General features: G+C 33.6%; 1 protein-coding gene and 1 long non-coding RNA gene across 3 annotated transcripts in view; one reads left to right on the forward strand and one right to left on the reverse strand.

Moving 5' to 3' along the window:
- The window catches only part of LOC120329343 (formin-like protein 2), a 32,360-nt gene extending 21,983 nt beyond the window's left edge, over positions 1 to 10,377 (reverse strand). For both annotated transcript variants that reach the window (XM_039395944.2, XM_039395943.2), the window contains exons 1-3: positions 10,191 to 10,377; positions 8,892 to 8,975; positions 823 to 980 (exon numbers count right to left, since the gene is read on the reverse strand). In XM_039395944.2, coding sequence (XP_039251878.2) covers positions 823 to 980; positions 8,892 to 8,975; positions 10,191 to 10,307 — 359 coding nt within the window. In that variant the 5' untranslated portion in view covers positions 10,308 to 10,377. The remainder of the gene's footprint in view (positions 1 to 822; positions 981 to 8,891; positions 8,976 to 10,190) is intronic.
- Positions 10,378 to 18,087: 7,710 nt separating this feature from the next.
- LOC144430673 (uncharacterized) lies at positions 18,088 to 19,020 on the forward strand. The gene is made up of 2 exons (XR_013479662.1): positions 18,088 to 18,431; positions 18,689 to 19,020. It is a non-coding gene; the product is annotated as an uncharacterized LOC144430673 (long non-coding RNA).
- Positions 19,021 to 23,330: the final 4,310 nt, after the last annotated feature.

Consider the following 23,330-nt stretch of genomic DNA (forward strand, 5'->3'; position numbering starts at 1 on the left):
TTGTTTTTAAAAAAAAGATGACGATAAACAGAAAAAATTGAGATATGGAATCTCCTATTTCAAATTTATATTATACCCAGCATCAGCATGACACAGAATAATGACGCACATCCTGGATTTAACTTACTCAGACCTATTGTGAAATAATTTAGGGTCAATGACTCAAAAGTTTTTGTTAGAGTTAGAGAGTGAGGTAGATAGAAGAAATTTGTAATAGTAGAAAACTGAACCAAACATGAGAGATTTAGTATTTCAAAATATTCTGAGTTACCACAATTTATCCACACCATAGGTTCTCGAGTTTCTCAAGTCCATGAATCTGAAACAAATAACTAGCTAACTAATCCCATACTCGACATGAACTGGTAACCGGACGAGAGGCCGTGGTTCGCCATCTTAAAGTCTATTTTCTTCCCCAGGATGAATATGTAAATCCTATCCTCGAACTTTCATGGTTCATGGTCCCCCTAATAAAGACTCTTCTATACACCTATGGCCCCCTGCTTTTCTATAAAAATACCTAATTTTGCTTTTAAGACATTTCCATCATTGTCCGGCATATTTAATGACATAAAAACTCAACAAACGTAAGTACAAAAATAAAAGAATTACAGTCAAAAAATCATCCAAATCGCGATATATTTACTTTTAATTGATAATAGTCATTGTTAACGGTACCTAGTGAAGTAATTTGCATGCTGTCCCTTGGGAACCCCTTGGTGGCCCCTTAGGGCAGATGGGCCACTTTGGAGTAACCTGATTTACACTAAAAAATTTGAAATCTTTTAATAAAGTTAAGTTTGTATTAAAACATGGTTTTACCCAATATGATTTGTTCGTAGCGAAATTTCCAGCTCCCTCAATGTTTTTGTGGAGTTTGCAATTCGGCGTCGAAATCTTTTACTTCTTAATGATGGATCTAAGTAGCTCTGTAAAGTGTCGATGTAATACTGTGGAGGATTTTTTATCAGCACTTTGTCCTGTAGATGAATAAAACATGAGGTTATTTTACCCAAGGATAAGACAGATTTAAAGTACTTTTCTCATTATCAACTTCAAAACAATATAGATAAAATCTAATCTAGAATATTCTTACAAAAACATGATATGGTACTGATAACCTATTGTCAGAAAGATGCCACTTGTCTAAATATACATTTGACACATTGTATACGCTTGAAGAGGGACGAAATGCTGTCTGTTTTGAATTGAACTACGAATTTTTTCTTAATATTAGATCAAGTTGGAAACAGCAATGAACTCTTCGTGAATAGCAGACGGTAGACCCCCCCCGCAAGGATACCAGAAGTTACTAGGTGTTCATCGCTAAAAAAAAAAACTCGAACAAAGCAGTTATTTCTATCACGTTGCTAATCGTGGATAAATAAATCGTGATCTCGCAAAAACTGGTATATATTACAACAAATCCGTTATTGTTAGCAATATAGTACAACTTGGGCATCTGAATATATTAAATTGTTTTTTGTACCATAAAATTGAGAAAATATATTCAGGCAATAATACATCACAATTTGAAAGCAAATTCTTCATTTTTTTTTCAGTAAGTGTACTGTAACATATATAATTTTACTATCCCAAGGTCATGGCCTGGGATGAAATTATTTTCGTGAAATGTTACCTGGCATAATATTAAAAGCTTCAATGTCAGACAGTGAGGGCTGTTTTATTAAACATTTCTTAATATTCCAGGTCATAGAGTTTCTCTATGTAATAATAGGCATAATTTTTTATTTTTTTTTGTGTGTTTAAAATAGGGTAAAATGACACAGCAACCCTGTGCCATTTTTGAGTATCATAATTCTATTTGTGATAGACCATGATATAAATTTGGAAACCATCTGTTATAGGTATAAATGATTCCAAATGTATTATAAAATATTGAAAAGTGGTTTAAAATCAATGTATTCTTTTATTTGTTAGTCACATGGCTTGATATAGCTTTACATTTTTAAAAAGATAATCTCTTAATTGGTTGCAGGTACACATGACCGTTCAACCAATTATTTTTGGTTTAGGTGACTTTGTAATCTAGGAGACTAATTATGAAATAGCATATCTACAATTATGAAGTAAATCTGGTTAAATTACATTCCAATCTACTATTATGCTTGGCCAAACTTGGCAAAGCCCAAACCTTGTTGTCCTATACACTTGTATACAATTTTATATTAAAAATCAGTGTTCCCATAAAATAATTGCTGTAAAAATTCGATAGGAACATTGTAATTAAAAATAGTTTCATTTCATATACCAAAGTATAGTATTTCACACACAGTATTTTGTGATCAGATTACGATTACAATAGACTGGGTGTAACTGATATACAAGGAAAATTGATTTACGTTTGGAGTACCCTAGTAAAATCCCCAATAAAAGCACTTTAGGAAACATAATTGTACAAAGTCTAAATTTTTTTTTATATAGATGTATGTACTGAATCCTACATTATCCTTAATTTAGCTTATTAGTAAGATTTTCATTTGTTTGTTTACATTAATTTTTAAATGAAACTAATTTAGTGACCAAAAGATGTACCGGTAATCTCCAAACATTTTCAGCATGGACAAAACATCTTTTGAAATTTTATATAACGTTAATGCATATAAAAGCAAATAATTTGAAATTTTCAATCCCGCTTTATTTGGTATTTAATACAATCTTATTTATTGTATTTATGGACTGAAATTGTTTTTTTATTTTGAGGAAATTGCTCAAAGCATGGCCATGTACACTTAGATATATAGGGGATTGCTTTTTGAGTGGAGAAGTAGGGGCAATCACTTAATTGACAAGAGCTACTGAGACTATAAATCATTATAATTGGAGAAACAATTTCCGAAAATTTTGAAGAACACAGTTCATTACTTATCAATCTTAAGATCGGTAAGTATGTTGATAGGTATTTGTCTGTTTGTTTGTTTGTTTGTTTGTCTGTTAGATACACGCGATATCTCACTGAGGCGAGGTTGAATCTGCTTCAAATTTTGCATGTGCATTCATCATATCTCGGATCAGAAGCCTATTGATTTTGTATGAATTATGTCGAATAATTAGCGAGTTATTAATCAATTAGTGATGAAGAGATCTGGATTTTTACAAAGCGAGAGATTTGAGACGCGCTGAATGTATGTCCATATCCCTCTATCAGGTTCGGGATTGCAGAATTCCTCACCAAAATATCGCTAGGCTGTGTTTGAATAGCCGTCGCAACCCGGGTTAGCGCCGTTGTATTTGACACAAAATATAGGATCGGTAAATAGGCTATTGGCTGGAAACTAATCAAAACAATCCAGTTCGAATTTGCAGAATTCTCCATTAAAGTATTTCCTCGAGTAGTATTTCGACGACTACATGGGGAGTTGGCTATTGTTTCCTATATTTTTGATATTGGCTGAAAACTAATCAAAACAATCCAGTTCAGTTTGCAGAATTTTTCGAATCAAAACCGCAGTTTCTGTTTTGGGGGATCCCCTAACTTTCGATCGATAAGTCTTCGGTCTCTGACCGATATTCTCGTTATAATATTGGTTAAATAAGTCGCTTATAACTTGATGTAGAAGACAAAACTTATCAACTCTGATACAAGCAGATGCAATAGAGGCTCATTTCTGACAAAACCGATAAATTACAAAATTTACTCAAGATATACCAAGAAACTGTAAACATTCAAACATCAAGCATAGCCTATACATTCATACATAACTTCTCATACATACCAAGTTATGTATTACATATTATTCTCAAGTAAATTAATATTTGTTGTTTGCAGAAGTTTGCTAATATGATGTAACATTATCAATATATCATTATTTAGTTTACTTTTGTTGAATAAGTGACAATGAAGCCAATCATGTTAGATTTAAGCTAATTATTTGATATTTGATTTACGGTATATGAATTGATCAAATTTTTAACAAGCCATTTTCAAGTTCAAAAAATTGAAAAATGACCCCACAATTTGCTTGTGTAGCAAAATATTAAAAAAAACATTCGCCTTTCTGTTCATTATAACCAAGATAATTTTTTTCCATATTTATATCCGAACAAAATTCCAGTTATGTATTTAATTAAATGATGAAAGTGTATCTTGCCCCGCCAGTCACCCAGGATGTAATACATATGGCATGTAATGTCGAACTGCAAAGATTTCGGATAGCTCTTTACATATCGTTAGATATTCAGTGGCTACGTACGAAAATCATCAATAAGCAACATATAAAACAACATATTTTACCTTATGGTTTGAAACTTTTAACACTTTTTCTAAAACTGATAAAACTCCACGAAGTGTCATGTTGATTTAACAGTTCTTCATTTTAGAAGTTTGTGAAATGAAATGATACATTATTTACCAAACAATGACCTGGTTGAATGTGCTTGAGTGAACATCCCATACAACAATGAAATACTTTATTGGCAGATATCTAACTATATAAACGATATAGCTATTTATAGACAGTAAAACAGAAAATAGAATACAATATATGTGAATTCAGTTATATGGGTGTTATCATAAAATACCATCCAGGTTACGTTATCTAAAACTTTTGTTAGTCTGCTGTAAGTAATACGGTCATACAAATTCCGGTAGTCCTGTAGTGCGTGTACCAGGTTAGAATTAGGCCATAATTTTATTCCGATTTTCCTTGTTTAATTCTATTATGAGTTCGGGGACTGTCTGTGTTAGCCAAGTGGATATAACGCCTGCCCATAGGCTTCCGTCCCTTTACACAACTTGATGAAATAAAGTACGTAACAAAATTATTTACCACCATATTGGTACACACACTTCTAGAGTGCCCAAATTCGAGCAATTTATTTTACCTCTTTCAAACAAAAATGCCAGCAATATTTATTTCAACACATCCCTTTTTATTAAAACCTTAAACTTGCTATTTTCCCTAATGTTAACTGACATTCCTCAACATGGTAACTTTGCTTTCTCATTTTTTAATCCTGATAATATACCAATAATGAACTTTAACTAATAACCAAATTATAACCATAATTTTAGCTTTATGATTTAAAATTTTTAAATGAAATTTAGCAAATTTGTGTTTTCACTAAAAACACAATATGAAATATACCGGTAAATAGGGATGCCACTTTTGGATTTACGAATCGGATCGATTCGAATCGCATCTTTTCCGGATCGATTCGAATCAGATTTACGCGATTCGGAAAAAGAGAGCGATTTAGCGAAAAAAAAAACATTGAACGTTTGTTAAATCGTCGTTTTCGGCGGCTTTAAATCTGCCAGAGTGTGTTTATGCGGCACTCCAAATAACGCCAAATTACGGGACCGAAAAAAAAACATTGAACGTGTGTTAATCGTTGTTTTCGGCGATGTTAAAACTACCGAATGCGTTTATGCAGCACTCCAAATAACACCAAATTACGGGACCGAAAAAAAAACATTGAACATTTGTTAATCGTTGTTTTCGGTGGCGTTAAAACTGCCGAATGCGTTTATGCGGCACTCCAAATAGCAACAAATTACGGGACGTAAATAAATGAAAATGAATTTTTCGTGATTGACTTTTTTACTTGTCTGCCGTCATTTGTTTCAAGTTCGACACAACACACTCTTTTACGCATCACTCGAGATGATGTGTGGCGTAATTACCAGCAAACTGCGAGTTCAGTTTTCCACTAAATAGCCGAAGTTTCCATTATGCGCGAATTTAAATGGATCGTATACCTGAAAATTCGTGACAATTTTGATGAAAATTTTCAACAGCACACCTGCGCTGCGACTAAGTTATTGTACGCCCTGGCATGATTGGATAAAGAATCGGCCACCAACGTCTAGATAATGTTTAATTTTGATTGAAATTTAATTTAAACTTTGTTCTGAGAGCAATATTTTGCGTACATTTGTCAGGCTTCCACTCGAGTGGCGGTAAACGAAATCAGGGGGACATAATGTAATAGTACATACACGTCTTTTTTCAGCTGTTACAAAAAAAAGTATTTAGTATTTACTTTTAATTTTGTTAGCGCGATACAAGCGAATAAAACATTTCGGATTATTTCGAGCAAATGTCATAACGGACAGGTGGGAGTAAATAATACTTGAGGAATGGCAACTTGTGCACTGTTTTACATCAACACGTGGCAGATTTCATACCAGACCGAGCATACTGTGCGAATGTCGTCTTACTTTAGCCCCAGCGACCATGTTTGATCGAGATAAAGCGTCAACCAATTATCGCTCGTCAGCGCGGCGTCCATTATGCACATTTGGACTTTCTGAATTACGAAATTAAACGTAGTCCACATTAATAATGAAGCCCGAGTTAGCCAATAACGCTGTTAGCCACAAATAATACTTTCTCTAATATTTATGGAAATTTTTGTTCGCAATCGTAGTCGGATGAACGATTGTTTTTATCGAATTTAATTTAATCGTGGTTAATTTTATCGTCTTCAATCATATTCCTGTAAGCATTTCCCATTTATAGTAATTCAGATGCAATTAGAATGTTTTTGTCGTATTACTCTATGCTGCTAGCATAAATATAAAATATTGTACTAAGATTTTGAAGGTAAAGAATCGGTAATAAGGCCGGCCTTAATTCAATATAACAAGAAGGGAAATACCACGGTCACATATACTGGTGTGGGACAAGGAAAAGCAGTGCTGTTACTGTGTTTACGACATAACAGTACAACTGTTCCCTGCTTATTTTCTCATATGAATTCCATCAAATTGCCTCAGCCCTGATACAAGTATAACACAATAACTCAGTATTGTAAGACTCACAGATAAGTTGCAACAGCAAGTTTTTCATCAATGCATTTATTAGTGATATCTATGACCTACATCTTTTTTATCATGATGAAAATAAGTGTGGCTTATTCACTGAAAAACCCATTCCATTTTCAAATTTTTTTCTTCTAGATTTGAGCTTTTTTGTGACTTTGGGCAAACATATGCATGTAATAAAAAAAAAGCTTAATGGAATCAGATTCGGAAAGATTCGATTCGAAAAGTTTCGATTCGAGATTCGATTCGAAAAAAAATGTATCCAGAAGTGGCAACCCTACCGGTAAATGTTAAAATATTTTTGGTATCAATTTACGCATTATTTACTCTCCTAACTTTCAATAATAAATAAACTTTTTTAGAGTTTATCAATATTATAATAAAGTCAGATTTTAAACATCTCAATCTATTTACAAAGCAATAATCATTTATTGAACATCCACTGACACTAACCTAAACAATGCTGGAAATCATCCAAATTTTGTTCTTCCATAACACTCCTGACTCCATGGAGAGAATATAATTTCCTTTCAATGTTTTACCGTGCTAACCACAAAACATATGACAGGAAAGTGTTAGAGAAAAGATATACTGCATGTGGACATTGTTATGAATATTACATTACTAAAGCTTTTTTCCAATCCACTTTGCAGAAAAACATAAACACTGTTGTGGTCAAAGATTAAACTCGATCATGTAAAGGCTATAAATACCTAGTTCCAAAAAAGCATGTACCATATCTACCCCATGCATAAATAAATAGTAGTTCCAATTATCTTACATACTGATACAGAGAACGAGGAATAATCAGGGTACAGTGCTCAGTGCATTGATACGCCCTGCAGGTCAACAAATATTGGGTGTTGTTACAGACACATTAAAAATGTATGGGATTGTAATTGTCATCTGCTAGTAAAAACTGGATAAAAGAGGTAGTTTGGTATTTGAAAATACAGATTGTATATTATTTCAAAGTACTATTAAGTATTTCATGGAAAAGGATTTATTATAAATAAAAATATGGAAGTTGGTGTGATAATATTGATATATTCGAAAGGGAATAATAATAATCTACATAGTGATCAATTAGACCACAAACACAGAACCCATATATTTCTCAAATACTTCTATGGAAATGAAGAAAATATATTTAACATTTTCTGTTTGTGTATGATTGTACCCAAAATTTTCAGTTATCCAGGATGCAAAAGTTATGACCACACTAGGATATGTTACAAACGACTTGGTTCGTGTTTTTGGGGTTACCTTGCTCCTTGCATATATCTAAGTAAATATAAAACATTCACATTTTTTGCTTAGTCGTACTTATTGGATTAGGGTCTGTCTAAGTATTTACATTGAGGATATTTTGCATTAATTTGGTTAATATTTTTCTTTTGTTTATCTTGAAATAGGTAACTTGCCACCATAATTCATTACTGAAAGAGTGATTTTTGTAACAATACTGTTTGTCAAGCACACTTTGCATTTTAATAGACAAAAAAATTCTGAAGGAAAAAACTATTAATTCAATTAAAACTCAATTCAGATTTGACCGGATACATCGTGTATTTGTATACAATATCAAATTTAAATCTTGCATATTCAGTTTGCAATACTATACCAGCCTCCCTCATTAATATTCATTGGGGTAATGTGGCAATTACAAATATAATGATTGGCAGAAGTGATACCTTGTATTGCGTCACGAGTCAAATCGCGACACAGCTAATATAAATAAATTATGTACGCTAGGAATCTGATTAATGCTGACATCGACTGGTGAAATGTTTCCTCTTCGGTAAGAGAAAAATTTACTATGGCCCATGCTTGAGAGATACAAATTATTTATTCAGGCCCTGCATCTACCCTGTCTAACTCATTGACATTTTGTACATGATGTCATTATGAATTGAAGCTGCGGAACCAACAAGCGTCAGTATGCACAAAAATAATATTGATAGCATCCGTCTGTGTTATTATAAGTACAAGTAAATATGACATGTAACAAATACTAATTACTTATCTGACTTTGTTACCTTCAGATTCTTATTTGATTGAATGTATTTCTTTAATTAAATTTAGAATATTACAAGTTTACCTGGTCACATATTAATTCCCATTTCTTGTCGTTATCGTAGTTTACCAATACTTTGATCTTGTCTGGGGACAGGTCCATAGAACCCTGTAATAGAGAAAAAATTAATAACATGCATTGCTTTTGACCAGATATAGAGCATAATCTAATTTTCAAGAGGTACTTCAACACGTTCACTGTAAACAAGGCACTGTAAATGCTTAAGAAGCTTCTATTTTCGAAAGAACCAGAACCTTGGGTACTTCAATCTGGCCCGCCTGATGATGCCACAACTAAACCAAAACCAAATCTTGATGTTCTAGCTAACAAATAACTCTAGGAATTGATTGAGATTGCGATTAAATTTAGTTTTGACACAAGGCTTAATATATTGCACCTTTGCTTTTGTAACACTGTGAATATTGTTCATAAAATGTAACTTTTTATGTCACACTTACATGGCCCCCAGGTCTAATTAGGTCTAATTATTTTTGGCCCCTCATCCAAAAATCTTGCCCATCCCTGCTCTAATCGCAAGACTATCAGTCCCACTATTAACTTAACGATGAACATTTATTGCATGTTATTTAAAAAATTTATATTATTATGAGCCATGCCAGTATTATTTTCAGTGAACTAGCTTACATTAATAATGGGATTCTTTATCATCACAACAGACTCGTATTGTATAAACAATGATAGCAAATATTCTAGAGCCAAAGAAATCCAATTTGTATTCATTACTTCACTCCCATATAGTGTGGTTTTGTTCTACCAATAGTGCTGATTGCAATGAAACTCCGAGAACATCATTTCATTGAAATAATAGTGATTAGGATGAATCATGAATACCATGAGGCATTGATGCCAGCAAATAAAAATGAAAGATTGTGTAATGTTTTAGTGATGTAATCTTTTAAAATAATTTAGTGAAATGAAATTCACAGTTGATGATAAATGATGATATTGTTTTGAATAATCCACATTGTTGTATTATTATGATTATTTACAGAATACTAAATTAAGTATTCTAATATTTCACACAATCAGATATTTTTATAAAATGTGTAATTTCAGCAGCAATTTTGTGATCTATTTCAAAATTTAAAGAGTAAAATCTACTCTTTCCACATGACGCTGATTCATGTTTTTGCTCCAAACAGGGCACTGCATAAGCAGCCAATGATATCTAACACTATGCAAGGAGCTCCGATTAATATGAATAAGTGTAATATTTTGACAATTATTTAGTTTTGATTTGTTTCATGTAAATGCAGTTTCATGATGGCATAATTCGGTAATATGGCATACAAAAATACTTACCAACACCCTTTCAAATTGAGCATTTAATTCTTTTGGATCGGGCATTGGCAATTTAATAGGTACATTATGCATTCTGTAATCTTCTGCGTCTGGAACGCTACTCTCCGAATTTCCCATTTTGGCATTTGTAGACAATATCCAAAAATAAGTATATACAAAATCACAATGATAAGATGTCTGAATATTACGCCTGCAAAAATAGACATGAAATTGAAATTACAGACAAGACCAATACTAATCAATCAATACTGGACATTTTGAAAATATAGTGAAAATAAGAATGTTTCTCATCAAAAAACATAAATACCATATATGCTATAATTTTCCTTCCAAGTGTGCATTATATATTACAATATAAAGAATGAACAAACATTAAAAATATCAGTAGCCTTATTCTATTGGGTAATTTGATAAGCAGAATTATATACTACAAAGAATCATTAAAAATTTTAAAAATTAAATTCTAGCCCTTTAATTTTGATTAACAATTGTCCACTCTCAAAATGTTGATAATATATTATGATTGTTTGAAGCATCTTTATAAAATTTTGCAGTATTTATTTTTTAGGATTGGACCACAGATAAATTGCTTTCAAATAGCAAGAATTATATACATAGGATGCTTGGCCGAATGTATGGGAAAGAAAAATTTTAAAGTGGATGATAAGGCAATCAAGTAGACCATTGTTTCAAGTGTTTGCTCTCAAATGGATGGTTATGTCAATCTGACATGTTTAAATGCCTTTGAAGGGAAATCTGAAAGTATGAAATCATATTTATTGAGGCTAGAATAATCGAAACATGTTTCAACAAAGCTAAACTAAATCTATCTAACCAGCTTAAAATCATTGGAATCATAGTTGGAGTCATTATAATACCCTTATAAAGCTTGCCAATTTTTGGTTGATGCACACTAGATTTTACAATAATCACGGCGTTGTAAACGCTAATATACCTCTGCTAACAATAAGGCCTAAGGCCATGGATTTCGATTCATCTTACTGATTCAACATAGAATACTTTCATTCATTACCAGTAGATTCTGTCAAGTTGTCAACCAATACTCATTCGAGACATGAAACTGAAGAGTTTATGAAACCTATTCATTCAATATGCTGACCGTTAATGACCTCACCAATATGTTTCCCAGGTTGAACTTTTCCAGACATTACAACGCAAACGTGTACATTTTGCGACATATTCTACACTCAATATACGCTTAAACAACAATAAAATTGAACCTTGGTATCTATATGAATTTGATAAACTGAACACCAAACAATAAATTATATCAAACTTAGTACAAAGCTGAATCATATTTTTACCCAAACATCTATGGTCCATGTTATTCTCGATCATTTTCTTTCGTGTTTAAAAATTCATGGTAATAGCCTCAACAATTTTAAATTCATTTTCAATTTTGAATATCCCTAACTAAATTAAACAACAAATAATATCCAGTTGATTGCAATTTATAATGCAGGAAGTAATCAATGTTTAATTACTATTAAACTACTGATTAATTAATTGTAAAAATATAATAACTAATAATTAATTCATTATTAAATTATAATAAAAAGTGCATACAAAGTCAGATTATATTATTAATTAGCAATAATTAGTCAGGGTATTAGCAGACCAATGCAAATCTAAAAAAAAACTAAATAATTTTTATAGGATTCTGATGTACCTGTCTGTTAGTTATAGGCAAAGACAGTTTTAATTACAAATACTCAAAACACTCGTATTATTGTAAATACAAAAAAGTGTATTACATATATTTCATACAATATATGTTTCGATGTTTTATCATGTTTCTGGAATTGCATAATTTAAAAAAATGACCAATTTATATCAAGTGGACAAAATCCAATAAGATAATATACAGTGAATATAAAATCCAATTGATTGATGATGCACTGCCAAATATGGCATTGGCCATCCATAGTTATTTTTGGACTTGCCATATCTCTTAATATCAAACCATGGCCATAGATGAATCACTTTTGCAACTAAAAGCACAATAAACAAACATATATCTGAACACACCAATCCCATACATCTGACAATTGCAGAATTGACCGGTTAACTATTCCAATACCTAGCATGGACTGGTAAGCTAATGACAGGCCATATTTTGTCATATGATTAAGCCATCTTATCGGATTTCATCTCCCCCCGGAATAAATAAGTCCTATCCAACCCTAACTAATAGTATCCTACATATACCAGACAATGTTCTGAGGCTTTGATAAGTCTCTTCTAGATTCTATCTATGACATACATAATTAATGTATAAATCATACTGATCCTCATGTACATAAATGAAACCAGCAATTAAAAACCGTTATACTGGCATCTTAAGCATTGACGTGGATAGTCTACAAATGCTGAAATGTTATTCTTGCAGTCTTACGCTAGCGGAAAAAAACAACATAGTCTACATGGGTCATGAGTTCTTCCACTAAAAACCATCTTCATCGTATTTAAAGTTAAAAGTCAGACGACATACAGGCTTCCGATATAATACTGTAATATCGATATTGACCTATACTACAAGTCTACACCTCAAATGTAATCGCCACAGAACTGTACACTAAATTTCTCATAAACATCCTCTTTCCGCTAACACAAATCATAGAGCAGTATAAACCATTGGGAGAGCATAGACTTTCAACATGTTTTCATATAATGAAAATAAGAATACGTATGGCCCAAACATGACATATCATGAAAAAAAATCTCAAAACCAAACACGACTGGATGGCGTGAAAATAAAACACAAGCACACCTATCGAAAAATTTGTGAATAATATTTGATATTACTCATACGAAATGTCTAGCTCACACCACCTCAGTTACAGCTCTATGAAAGGAAAACAGCGTGAATTTCGTGTCAACAAAAATTACTCTGCCTAGCACATAATATGATCGATAGAAAATCCTCAAGTAAATTTACCGCCCATCTATGGCCTGCAATTACAGTTTGGAACAAGCTTCCACATGACATAATACTCGTCATATGACTAATTATATGTATTAATTCAGTCATCTTGCTCGGAGTAAAACCAAATCCGCTTCGACTTCGTAAATTTCACGCGCCTTTCCTATTACACATTACGATTTGCTGTTAAAGTTAAAACTAGATTTCTCACTTGCGCGTCAATACAAACATAGTGAAGATACCGGACGAAAACAACACCCGGAGGCACAAGAAATTGGCTTATTAAAGCTATTATCAATCATTATGTCATGCACCAAGACGATAAACGAAGTTGCTACGCCTCGCATGCTCGATGTGCAACGCTCCAAGGCGATTGAAATTTGCTACTAAATTAACAAGGTAGAAACATGCAACGCGCATCATCTGCCTGACCACGATTTACTTGTTTTAGAGCAGTGGCCTATACAGCGTTACCGCTTTTATTGAAAACTTGGATATGCATTTAGGATCCACATTAAAGTTTAAACTGTCAGTCATGGAGTTATTCATTATTATCGAATGATTCGCTAGCATACATTCATCCAACCAGAATGCCCATGTTTGTCCGATGTCTGAATGTAAACGTTCCATTCTGTCGCGTCGGATTTCAGCACCCAAAACAAACTATCGCCAATAAACATGACGTAATCACAGACTGGAGACGATTAAAAATAAAACGAAGATCTGTCGAATTACGCTTGCACAGCCAACTAAGCATACAAAGCATGTGTTTTTACGCCAAGAAAACAATTTGTCAACGTACTCGAAAACCTAACCAGGCAACAATTCTTTTAGAAGCATTATGAGGCATTCGAGCGTAAAGGAATCCGAAAAATGCGAGCGATTTCATCTTTGTTCGATTGTGTAATGTCTGCGATTGATAGCATACGTGGTGCTACCAGAGGCAGGTATTATAGATGCACACATTATACTGCACGATTGTCCCAAAATAACCTTGACTGTATTTCCTTCCTACCTCTGAAACGAGAAGGCTTTTGTCCTGAACAAATATGCAACGTTAGGTTACCTGTAATGTAAGCACAGTTCGTTGTATACCTGGTAATTTACCAGGCCTTCAGAATGCTGAAAAGCCCTCAGGACACGCGCAACTTGACTAGCTATTCGTTCATTCTTGAGCATTTACGACATGTTAGTAATAGTGCCGAGGCCAATGAGCGGCAGTAAAAAAACTATTAAACATGCGACCTTGGCGTCAACCTTTACTTATTCGATAGTCGGATGACGTTGTCTGTCTGTAATACAGGTTGATCGCAGACTAAGATTGAATATTTGCAAAGAATTTTCGAATTCAGCGTTCTAAAATATTCCATCAATTTATGGCATTTTACAGAGGGTACTGTGTATTGAGCATCGCTCATTAATGATGACGGTATTTCGACAATCAATATTTTAGAACTTACAGATGCTTAATTAGATATTTAAACCGCGGATGTCGCTGCTTGATAACCGACTTTGGTTCCCGATGCGTCCCTTCCCCATGTGTCTTCAATTTTAAATTCTGATCGCTATTTTGTTACTGGATGGAAAAATAATCTTGACTATGAACTGCCGGTCCTTTTTCCTAGTTTGCTTTCATTTTGTGTCCGTTGTGACAACGATGAACGAGAGAGAATTAAAGTGATAAATAACTTAAAATAAGAACACTTTTTATTGTTACTATAAAAATTGGTTACTGCTGTTGGTTCGTGAGTGAAAAATTGCCTTGCATTAAAATACAAACTGCATGGTAATAGCACTTGATAAATTTTCCGACTAAGCATAACTACTATGTTCGGTACAAATATGTCGGCCATTTATAAAACGCAGTCAAAAGCGTCCATTTTCCATGCATTTCTGTTTGATGTAATCAATCGTATTGCAGGATTAATTCAATATTTATTGCCGATTCAAACATAGCTTACCGACCATTTTAAGATCAGTTCATGCCTATCTTATCTGTTTTCATTTCGAAGGCAATTTGAAAATCCACAAATACTGTGCAATGAAATCGAAGATTTTCCGAAAACTACCTAACTAGTAACTACAATATAATATTCATCACGAGGAGAGAATTTACTGAAACCACATTGAGCCCTGCTGCTTTTCTGCAATAATGCAAATTATATCCTATTTTTCAAACAAATGGTTGACAAAACGAGTGTCGAAGTTCGATTCGAAGTTCCAAAACGAGACGGTACCCTGGTCTAGGTTGCCGTTTTTCTTCAACCTATTTTTAAAAAATCGTTGATTTGCCTAATCTAATCACATCAACTATGACATATAGGCATACATGCTGCGAAAAGTGCCCTGCATGAACTCTAAATACCACTATATAATTTTATTAAAAAAACGGTATTACGCTCAACCAGAGTACGTCACAATTAAAATTCGAGATTGACGCCTACGCGGACAATGTAAATGAATCATACTCAACCAAGCTTGTGTTAAAACATCTTTATAACTTAGACCTACTATGGTTAATAAAAATATTTTGACTGAGGTCTGAGCTGCAGGTCATAAAATGGCCAACATTCATATGCTAGTTTCGAGTATCAACATTTTCAGCTCACCGTTGGCCCTTGATATAAATTAATGGGAGATTAGTGTACGAAAGATTTTCAAGAAGGGTCACGTTATAACTCGATCCAGAAAATTGAAACTTATCACTTAATTTACCTATGATATGATCCAAAATGTATACCTGTACAATTCGTATAATAATCTGAGTTATTCAATAGAGTATTGCAACGGTATATAATTTGTATAATATTAGATACAAATCGTACAATATTTAACGTAATCAAAGTTACCAATGACGGTCTTGATTCAGTCTTTCGTCTCTTCCGTCATTCCTATATTTATATTGAATATTTGAGAGATTTGAAAAATATGACTTTTCTATATTTGAAGAATATTTTACATTATTTTTTTTACTGAGATTTGTAGAAAAGTGGTGCAATTACGTTGTATGTATTGAATAATTTTGCTGACGCGTTGCGTGATGAATTGAGTCGAGGAAGTGTCGAAGTAAAACCCAATATGGTCGAATCAAGTGCGACACCATGCGAGTAATTTTTTTTTTGTAAATAAGGATTTCCATCTATAGTACATTCCGATTAATTTTTACCCTAATGGTCATCCACATAAAACATCATATATACAGTATATATCTCAACCCTATTGAAGAGCCAAATTATATACTAGAAATTTAAGTATTAAAAAACTAAAGTTTGACCACGACTATTACGATCGTATGAATTCGCACCTGTTATACAATTTATTATTTATAATAGGTCAATTATGTGTGATTTATAGCCATACGCTAACACATCATCAATCAGTTATATTGTAATTCGTCATATAGAGAGTTGGTTCTTACGAAACTGAATTCGTTCATGATGTTTTAAGTCTCGTCAGAAAGAAGCTGTACGCACAAACTCTGGGCTTCCTACCTTGTTCTCACAAGCTTTACTATCGATCCACTCTCCAACCGAGATAGATGAATGTGTGCGCTTGTATAACTTCGGCAGTGAAGTGAGTCTGGGGAGTGCTGCTTCAAGCTCCAAAATTGACCACGAATGTTTGCAGAAACTTTTATTGAGCTCCCATAATTAGACAAGCGATACAAATCGTAATGAGCAACGACTGGTTATCTTTTCGTGTTAAGACATGGTTGCACTCGACGACGGACCTCGTATCGTCTTTCATATTTGTGTGTTCTTCATTACCATCATGAAAGAATCAGCGGCGAGGTTATCAATCGTATAGTTACCACCTCAACTGGCGGACAGCGACGAATGAACTGTATGTGTAGTGCCACATGTAGTTAGATTGATGTTATGATTATTTGCTGAGGAGTGATACCGCAGTCCATATATTGCTGCTGGTTCAAACTAATTATGTACCGATTTACCTTTTTCCGCCTATCACGAAAACGGAAAAGCGACAATATAATGATAAAAAAGCCGACTGAGCTAATCGTGCCGTTTTATTTGTCGGGAAGTGACATTGCAGACCTTATATCTTCATAGAAAGCGCGCAACGGGTTGGCTACTCAACATAGCGACACACAGAAATCTTGACCTATCCTACTAAACCAGTGCTAACATATTATATATATATGTGTGTAAACATATAAGACGAAATACACCTAAATCATGTCACAAAGTAAACAAACTTATTATTTGAGCGTAATGGATTATGTTCATGATGATACCTGTCAACTCTGACTTTGTATGAGTGTTGGTGAATGCTGGGAAAATTTGTAAATTTGGCGAACTAGGGAAGAAAAATACGTTCGATTTTCTGTCTCATGCAAATGCCGCAAAATCGCTTTTCGAAAAAACATAATATATATGCTGAAGTAATTTTTCGATTGTAAATTTATACTATATTTCTTCCAAATTTGAAGAAAGTTAACGATAATATGATGACATACTAAATAGAATCAGATTTGGAAATATTAGAATCGGAACATTGTGATTCGAAATTCGATTCGAAAAAAAAATATTCAAAACTTACATCCCTAGTCACAAAACATCATGTATGCGACCCTATGTGTTGGTTAGTACAGTGGTTCCCAGCCGGTGGGTAATTTCCTACTTGTGGTGAATTTAGTGGTTGCTAGTGGGGAAATACACGTACTGGTATAATATGACACATAATAAGCACAATGAATGTATTTTATTACAATATGAAAATCATGATATATATGTCACCGAGCAGAGAAATATACCCATGTCACCATAGGCGTAGCTAGGGGTTCTGCAGCTCATACCCTAATAGCAATAATGAGATTAAAGAATTAAGAAAGTTACTAGAAAAACACACTGCATGGATGTATCAACTACTAAATATATTACGGCAGAGATTTATTTTTTTGTTACATAAAGGTATACTCAGTTACATCAATGACATTAAACAACATGATAGGCAACTCTGACGTCACTCCATAAGACAACAGGCAAAACATTGTATTTCATGATACGCTCCAATGCACATATTTCTCGTCGCCTTTCGCGTCCGTTTTTGCTACTCGGCGTATTTTTTACGTGTAGTACCTGCCTTTTTGCGCCTGTAACGAAACAAAATAATCTCTATATCTAAGAAGTTTTGCTTACTTGGAAAGCTGGAATAACAGGCAAGCTGTAAAGAGCAATTCTGGACATCATAGACGTTTTTTTTTATCAGAGAAGATTACAAACGCGATAGCGGAAAGATTTGTGTGGAACATTTTGCAGATAATGACAAAGTTCAAAGTTAGTAATTTTAATGTTTGCGCTTAATCATTGAAATTTCATTTAAAGAGGGTGTCATACAAAACTGTGCTGCGATACAATTCCATAACACAAAGTTTGCACCTATCGAACTTGCTTTTGTAGATGAATTTATTAGACATATTACATATTCAGTTAATCGTAGGTAACATTGCTGGTACATAATGCATCGTAGATAGGTTTGTTTAAATTTAGGAATTTAGCTCATAGCCCACTAATTAATATTATCTTCTATGCAGGAGGTTGCAGGGCTGAATTCAACTTGCAGCCTTACCGATCACCTGACGATGCTCATTTAGTTTGGCTCGAGCAAGTCTTCTTGAAATGCTTGTGTGGATGGAAACTACCTATATTTTTTGCCTTCCTCCGATTTTAGACAAATTTATTCTGAGGAATTTCGCATATAATTCTCACTGATTGTTGGCTGTTTATAATTCCTATTGATTGTGAATTCTGATTATAACAATGAGTTGAAAATTTTTTTACCTAATTTACTGGCACCTTTTTCTTGTCAATACTCCAAGCTGAGGTAATAAACATGACAATACATTTATGTCATCTGGAAGCAGAATATGCACACTAATTAATAGTTTGGCACATTGAGATAATACATCATGACAGAAAATACAAGTTAAAGATATGTATGACCATCACATGGTAATTAAAATTAAAAAAAAATTAATAGGGGCTGTGGAGTATGGAAAGTTCAAGACAAAGAAAAGAACAAATGTTCATAGCTCATAACTCTCAATTTTGCCTCCATTGCTTTGTGAAGGCCAATATATTTCGAGTGGCTGAATTGGTTTACCTTTATGATAGCAACGATTTTGTATTTAATATAGCGAGATTATTTCAATTTAATTGAAGTGATATAATTTCCCAAAGCAATGCTTGAATCGTCTAGAATAGATCAGTGGTGTCAAACTCATGGGTTTTCGAGAGCCGCATTGCATTTTGAAAATTGTAAAAAGAGCCGCAAACAGTTTTTGATAATGTATACTTAAAAGATATTTTTAAGATAGTTTTAGTTTGTGACATATATTGTGATGCAACTAAACAGTTGGATTAAGTTTTATTATTTTCTTCAATTTCAAATGCAATTACATATTAATATTTGCATTCCACTATTATTGCAACATTTGCAAGTTACAGTATTTATTATAAAAAATCGTAAAATTCTATGTACAACCATCAAAATCATTTTTGAACAAGCTTTGAATAAGGAAAGAATAATACATACACTAAAAATAACTTAATCTAAATATATGAACCTAAAATTAACAAAAATACTACAGTATAAACTCAATGTTTTAATAATTACATTTGTCCTGGCGTTTGGCATCTTTTTTGTGTCACCAGCATACTAAGGCCAGTCTGAATGATTTTATAGTACCAACTCTAACTAACGAGGCCACATGATCATGGGTTTATTTGGATCTTTACGAATGTTTAATTAATTCCAGTAATGCAAAAAAGTTACTTTTATCATTTCATGTATAGATCAGTGAAAAAACAAATGACAGATTTTTTCGACAAGACATTTCGCACTACATTGCGTGGCATAGGATTGCTTGAATTATTATTGATATTGATTTTTAGTATCTAAGTCGTTGTATAATTATATTAATATACAAACACATGGAAATTTTCTGTTCGAAGTTGGTCTTCGAATTTGTCATATTGACTGCTGAGCTTATTGTGTTTTTTATTGTATTGACGGAAATATGACAAATTAAACAATGTGCTTCAGAATTTTGTGAAGAGCAGAAATGTTACAACTCCCATTTTCTTCGAAAATGCCACCTTCTTCATGTACTTTGCGTTTAATTTAATTACTCAAGTGTTTTATTCAAGTATTCTTTTGCTAGCTTGATGTGTATTCTTAATTGGGTCAAAATGTGGACAAAAAAATTAATATTCCAAAACTACTTTCAGTAAATTGTTTTCTGTGTGAATAATCAATTTCACTTTAGAAGGTTTGAAAAATCTATTACATTTAGATAAAAATAAAAACTTCAAAAATACTATTACAATTATTGTTAAGCGTTCGAGGGCCGCACTGGAAGTTCTCTGGGACCGCGAGTTTGAGACCCCTGGTCTAGATTGAAGTTGTTCAAAAAATATATGATAGTATTTTATCATGAATGATGATTATACCCCTTCCGGAATTTTTTCTATAGTACTACCAAAAGTTGATGAACCAAATATAACACAGGTGCAGTGAGGTACCCGTAATCCTCATTTCCAAAGCTGTTTTAAGTATGTCTGGCGTGTTTTGTGCCTTTTTACAAATAAGACCGCTTATGCAATCTTACGCTTTGGATTTTTTAGTTATTTTCCCCAAGCCCTGCAGGATGTGGGGGCCATACACAACTCTACCGGAGGGTCAAATGTCTTTGCATGCCTCCATAGGTTGTTTTTCTATTGCAATTTTCTATTTTCAATTGCATTATATTTCTTGGAATCACACTGTCACTGATATGTCGCCAGACTTCTAATATCTCCCCGTCTGCTATAGTTGTCCTGTGAATAAATAATAGGAAATTGAGATTAGACGAATAGTTGAAAGTTTTGCTTTATGTCGGCTTAATTTCTTGATTGATATACTTACTATTTCTGCTATTGCCTCTTGTGCTGCAAGAGTCTCACAATGCTTAGACAGGTTTGTCCACAACTTTCACATCTGAAGAAAGAGAGGAGATTTATTAATTTTCGTTAAAATAAAAGCAGTCTATATGATTCAGAATGGAAAAGCTAATAAATCCAATATCTCATGTTTTATTTGAAAAATATTTTACTGAATTTGGTATATAAACCAACTAATAAAAGGGTTTAGTCAGAAAATTACAAGCATTCGTGGCTCCAAATACTTGAGAAATCAGACTATACAATATAGACCGGTATGAGTGAAATGTTAGGTGAACTTGTTAACACTTTGATTCAATACGCAAATAAAAGTGAATGCGTAATAGTATGTTACAATGAGCAGCAATCAACAATGAGTATATATCCTCACTGATTAAAAAAATATAACTGGAGGTGCATGAACTATTTGAAACCATAAGGGGTAAGTAAATATGTAATTTCGGCAAATGGGCAACTACGTACCGTACTGAATTAATAACTTCGTAGTATTTGACAAAGGCTGGCTTTCCCACATGTACTTAACAGTGCGATGCCCGGGTGTGATATACAACAATGATATTCACCTTACCTTTTACCGATTTCTTTTTACCCCAACTTTCAAAAATATCATTAAAATCGACAACAACTGTCAAAGCAGGCACAAACACCATTCGTGCTACGCCTTGAAAGCAGCACACATCCGCTCGTTTTCGTCTCGTCAAGTATGTGCATTGGAGCGTGCTATCGAATACGATCTTCGGACAAAAATGCCGGAGTTGCGCATCATGTTGTTTAATGTCATTGGTTACATATTTACTTACATACAATTATATTTGAAAACAAGAGAGCAATGCTCAAATATATGGACACGAAAACTATTTGCAATAATTGCATCACGCTGTTCTATTGGAAAGATTGTAATGCTTCTCCCATACAGCCATACCAGACTTGGAATGGTACCTTACCGGTAACCAGACAAGAGGCAGTGGTTCGCAATATGGTTAAGCCGTTCTATATGCTTTCCTCTCCATCGGGATAATTATGTAAAAATTATCCTTTTTGTAAAGTCTCTTCCTCTGCATATTTCTGTATTTACTGATTTATGTACACTAACCTGCTGCACATGTTGAAATTTTGTGAAGTTTCTTCCTCTGCATACGGTACCGTACCATACGTATTTATGCAAATGTTGTTTCCAAAAAAATGTAACGAAACAGCGAAAAATTAGAAAGGCATAGCAGCTGTGCAGACATGCTGGCTCATTACAAAAACTTAATTTCAATGCAGGCACACACTCTAAACAAATATAATTAATGCAACTAGTAGGGCCTACAGTAATACTGTACTAGTCTACCGATATCGTACCTGTACAGCTGTACCGGTACGTACCGTAACGGACTACGGTACCGGTATTGGTAAGACGGTACGTAAACCTGTAAACGGTACCGGTACGTGCCGTACAGGCCACAGGGACTGTCATAGCTTTCCCAGCTATCGTACCGGTACCGGTATCACTTTCGCTTAACACGGGAACCACAGTCTACAAATACTGAAATATATGGAAAGTGAACATTGATTGATTGAACACCGAGCGAAACAGTATCGGTAGTTTAACTTAACCTCAAAAACCTTTCGAGTTTATTGAAATCGCAAACCGTTGCATTGCTGCATTGCGGGTACCGGTAACCCCAAACATCTCGATTCCCCATAAACAACTCTTAGCGGAGCAAGAATTACGATCGCTTCTCAGTTGATATGCCTTCGCGCAATCGCCACAAGGTGTCACTATTTTTTATTCTGATCACTTCTTTGAACACAAAAAACGAATCTCTCGAAGTCCACAGGGAATTTTAAAATAAATAAAAGTAATAGCCTTCTGGAGAAAAATTTTATCTTCAACCACTGAAAATTTCAAAGCAATTGGTCCAGTATTCGAAGAGAAAAGCGACTTTTTAAAAACGTGTCAAAGAACAAGAACAACAACAACAACAACATAATATTGAAACGATCGTTATGTCCACTTCGTGTCCAATAACATCGGGTGTATAGCGATCGATTCTTCTAAAATTGACCTACAAAATTCATCCAAATGATAAACGCTAGTTAGTACCGTATGTGCCATGATTTTAAGAGGCAATGATATCGAAAGAAGCATCATGTTTTTAATGAGGTATAAAGCAATGGTGTTTTATTATAATATTATTGTGTAGAATGTAGATAATTTGAAGAAACGTTTAGAATATTCGTGAAACTTTG

Source organism: Styela clava, chromosome 12, assembly GCF_964204865.1.
Source record: "Styela clava chromosome 12, kaStyClav1.hap1.2, whole genome shotgun sequence".
Taxonomy (NCBI): Eukaryota; Metazoa; Chordata; class Ascidiacea; order Stolidobranchia; family Styelidae; genus Styela; species Styela clava.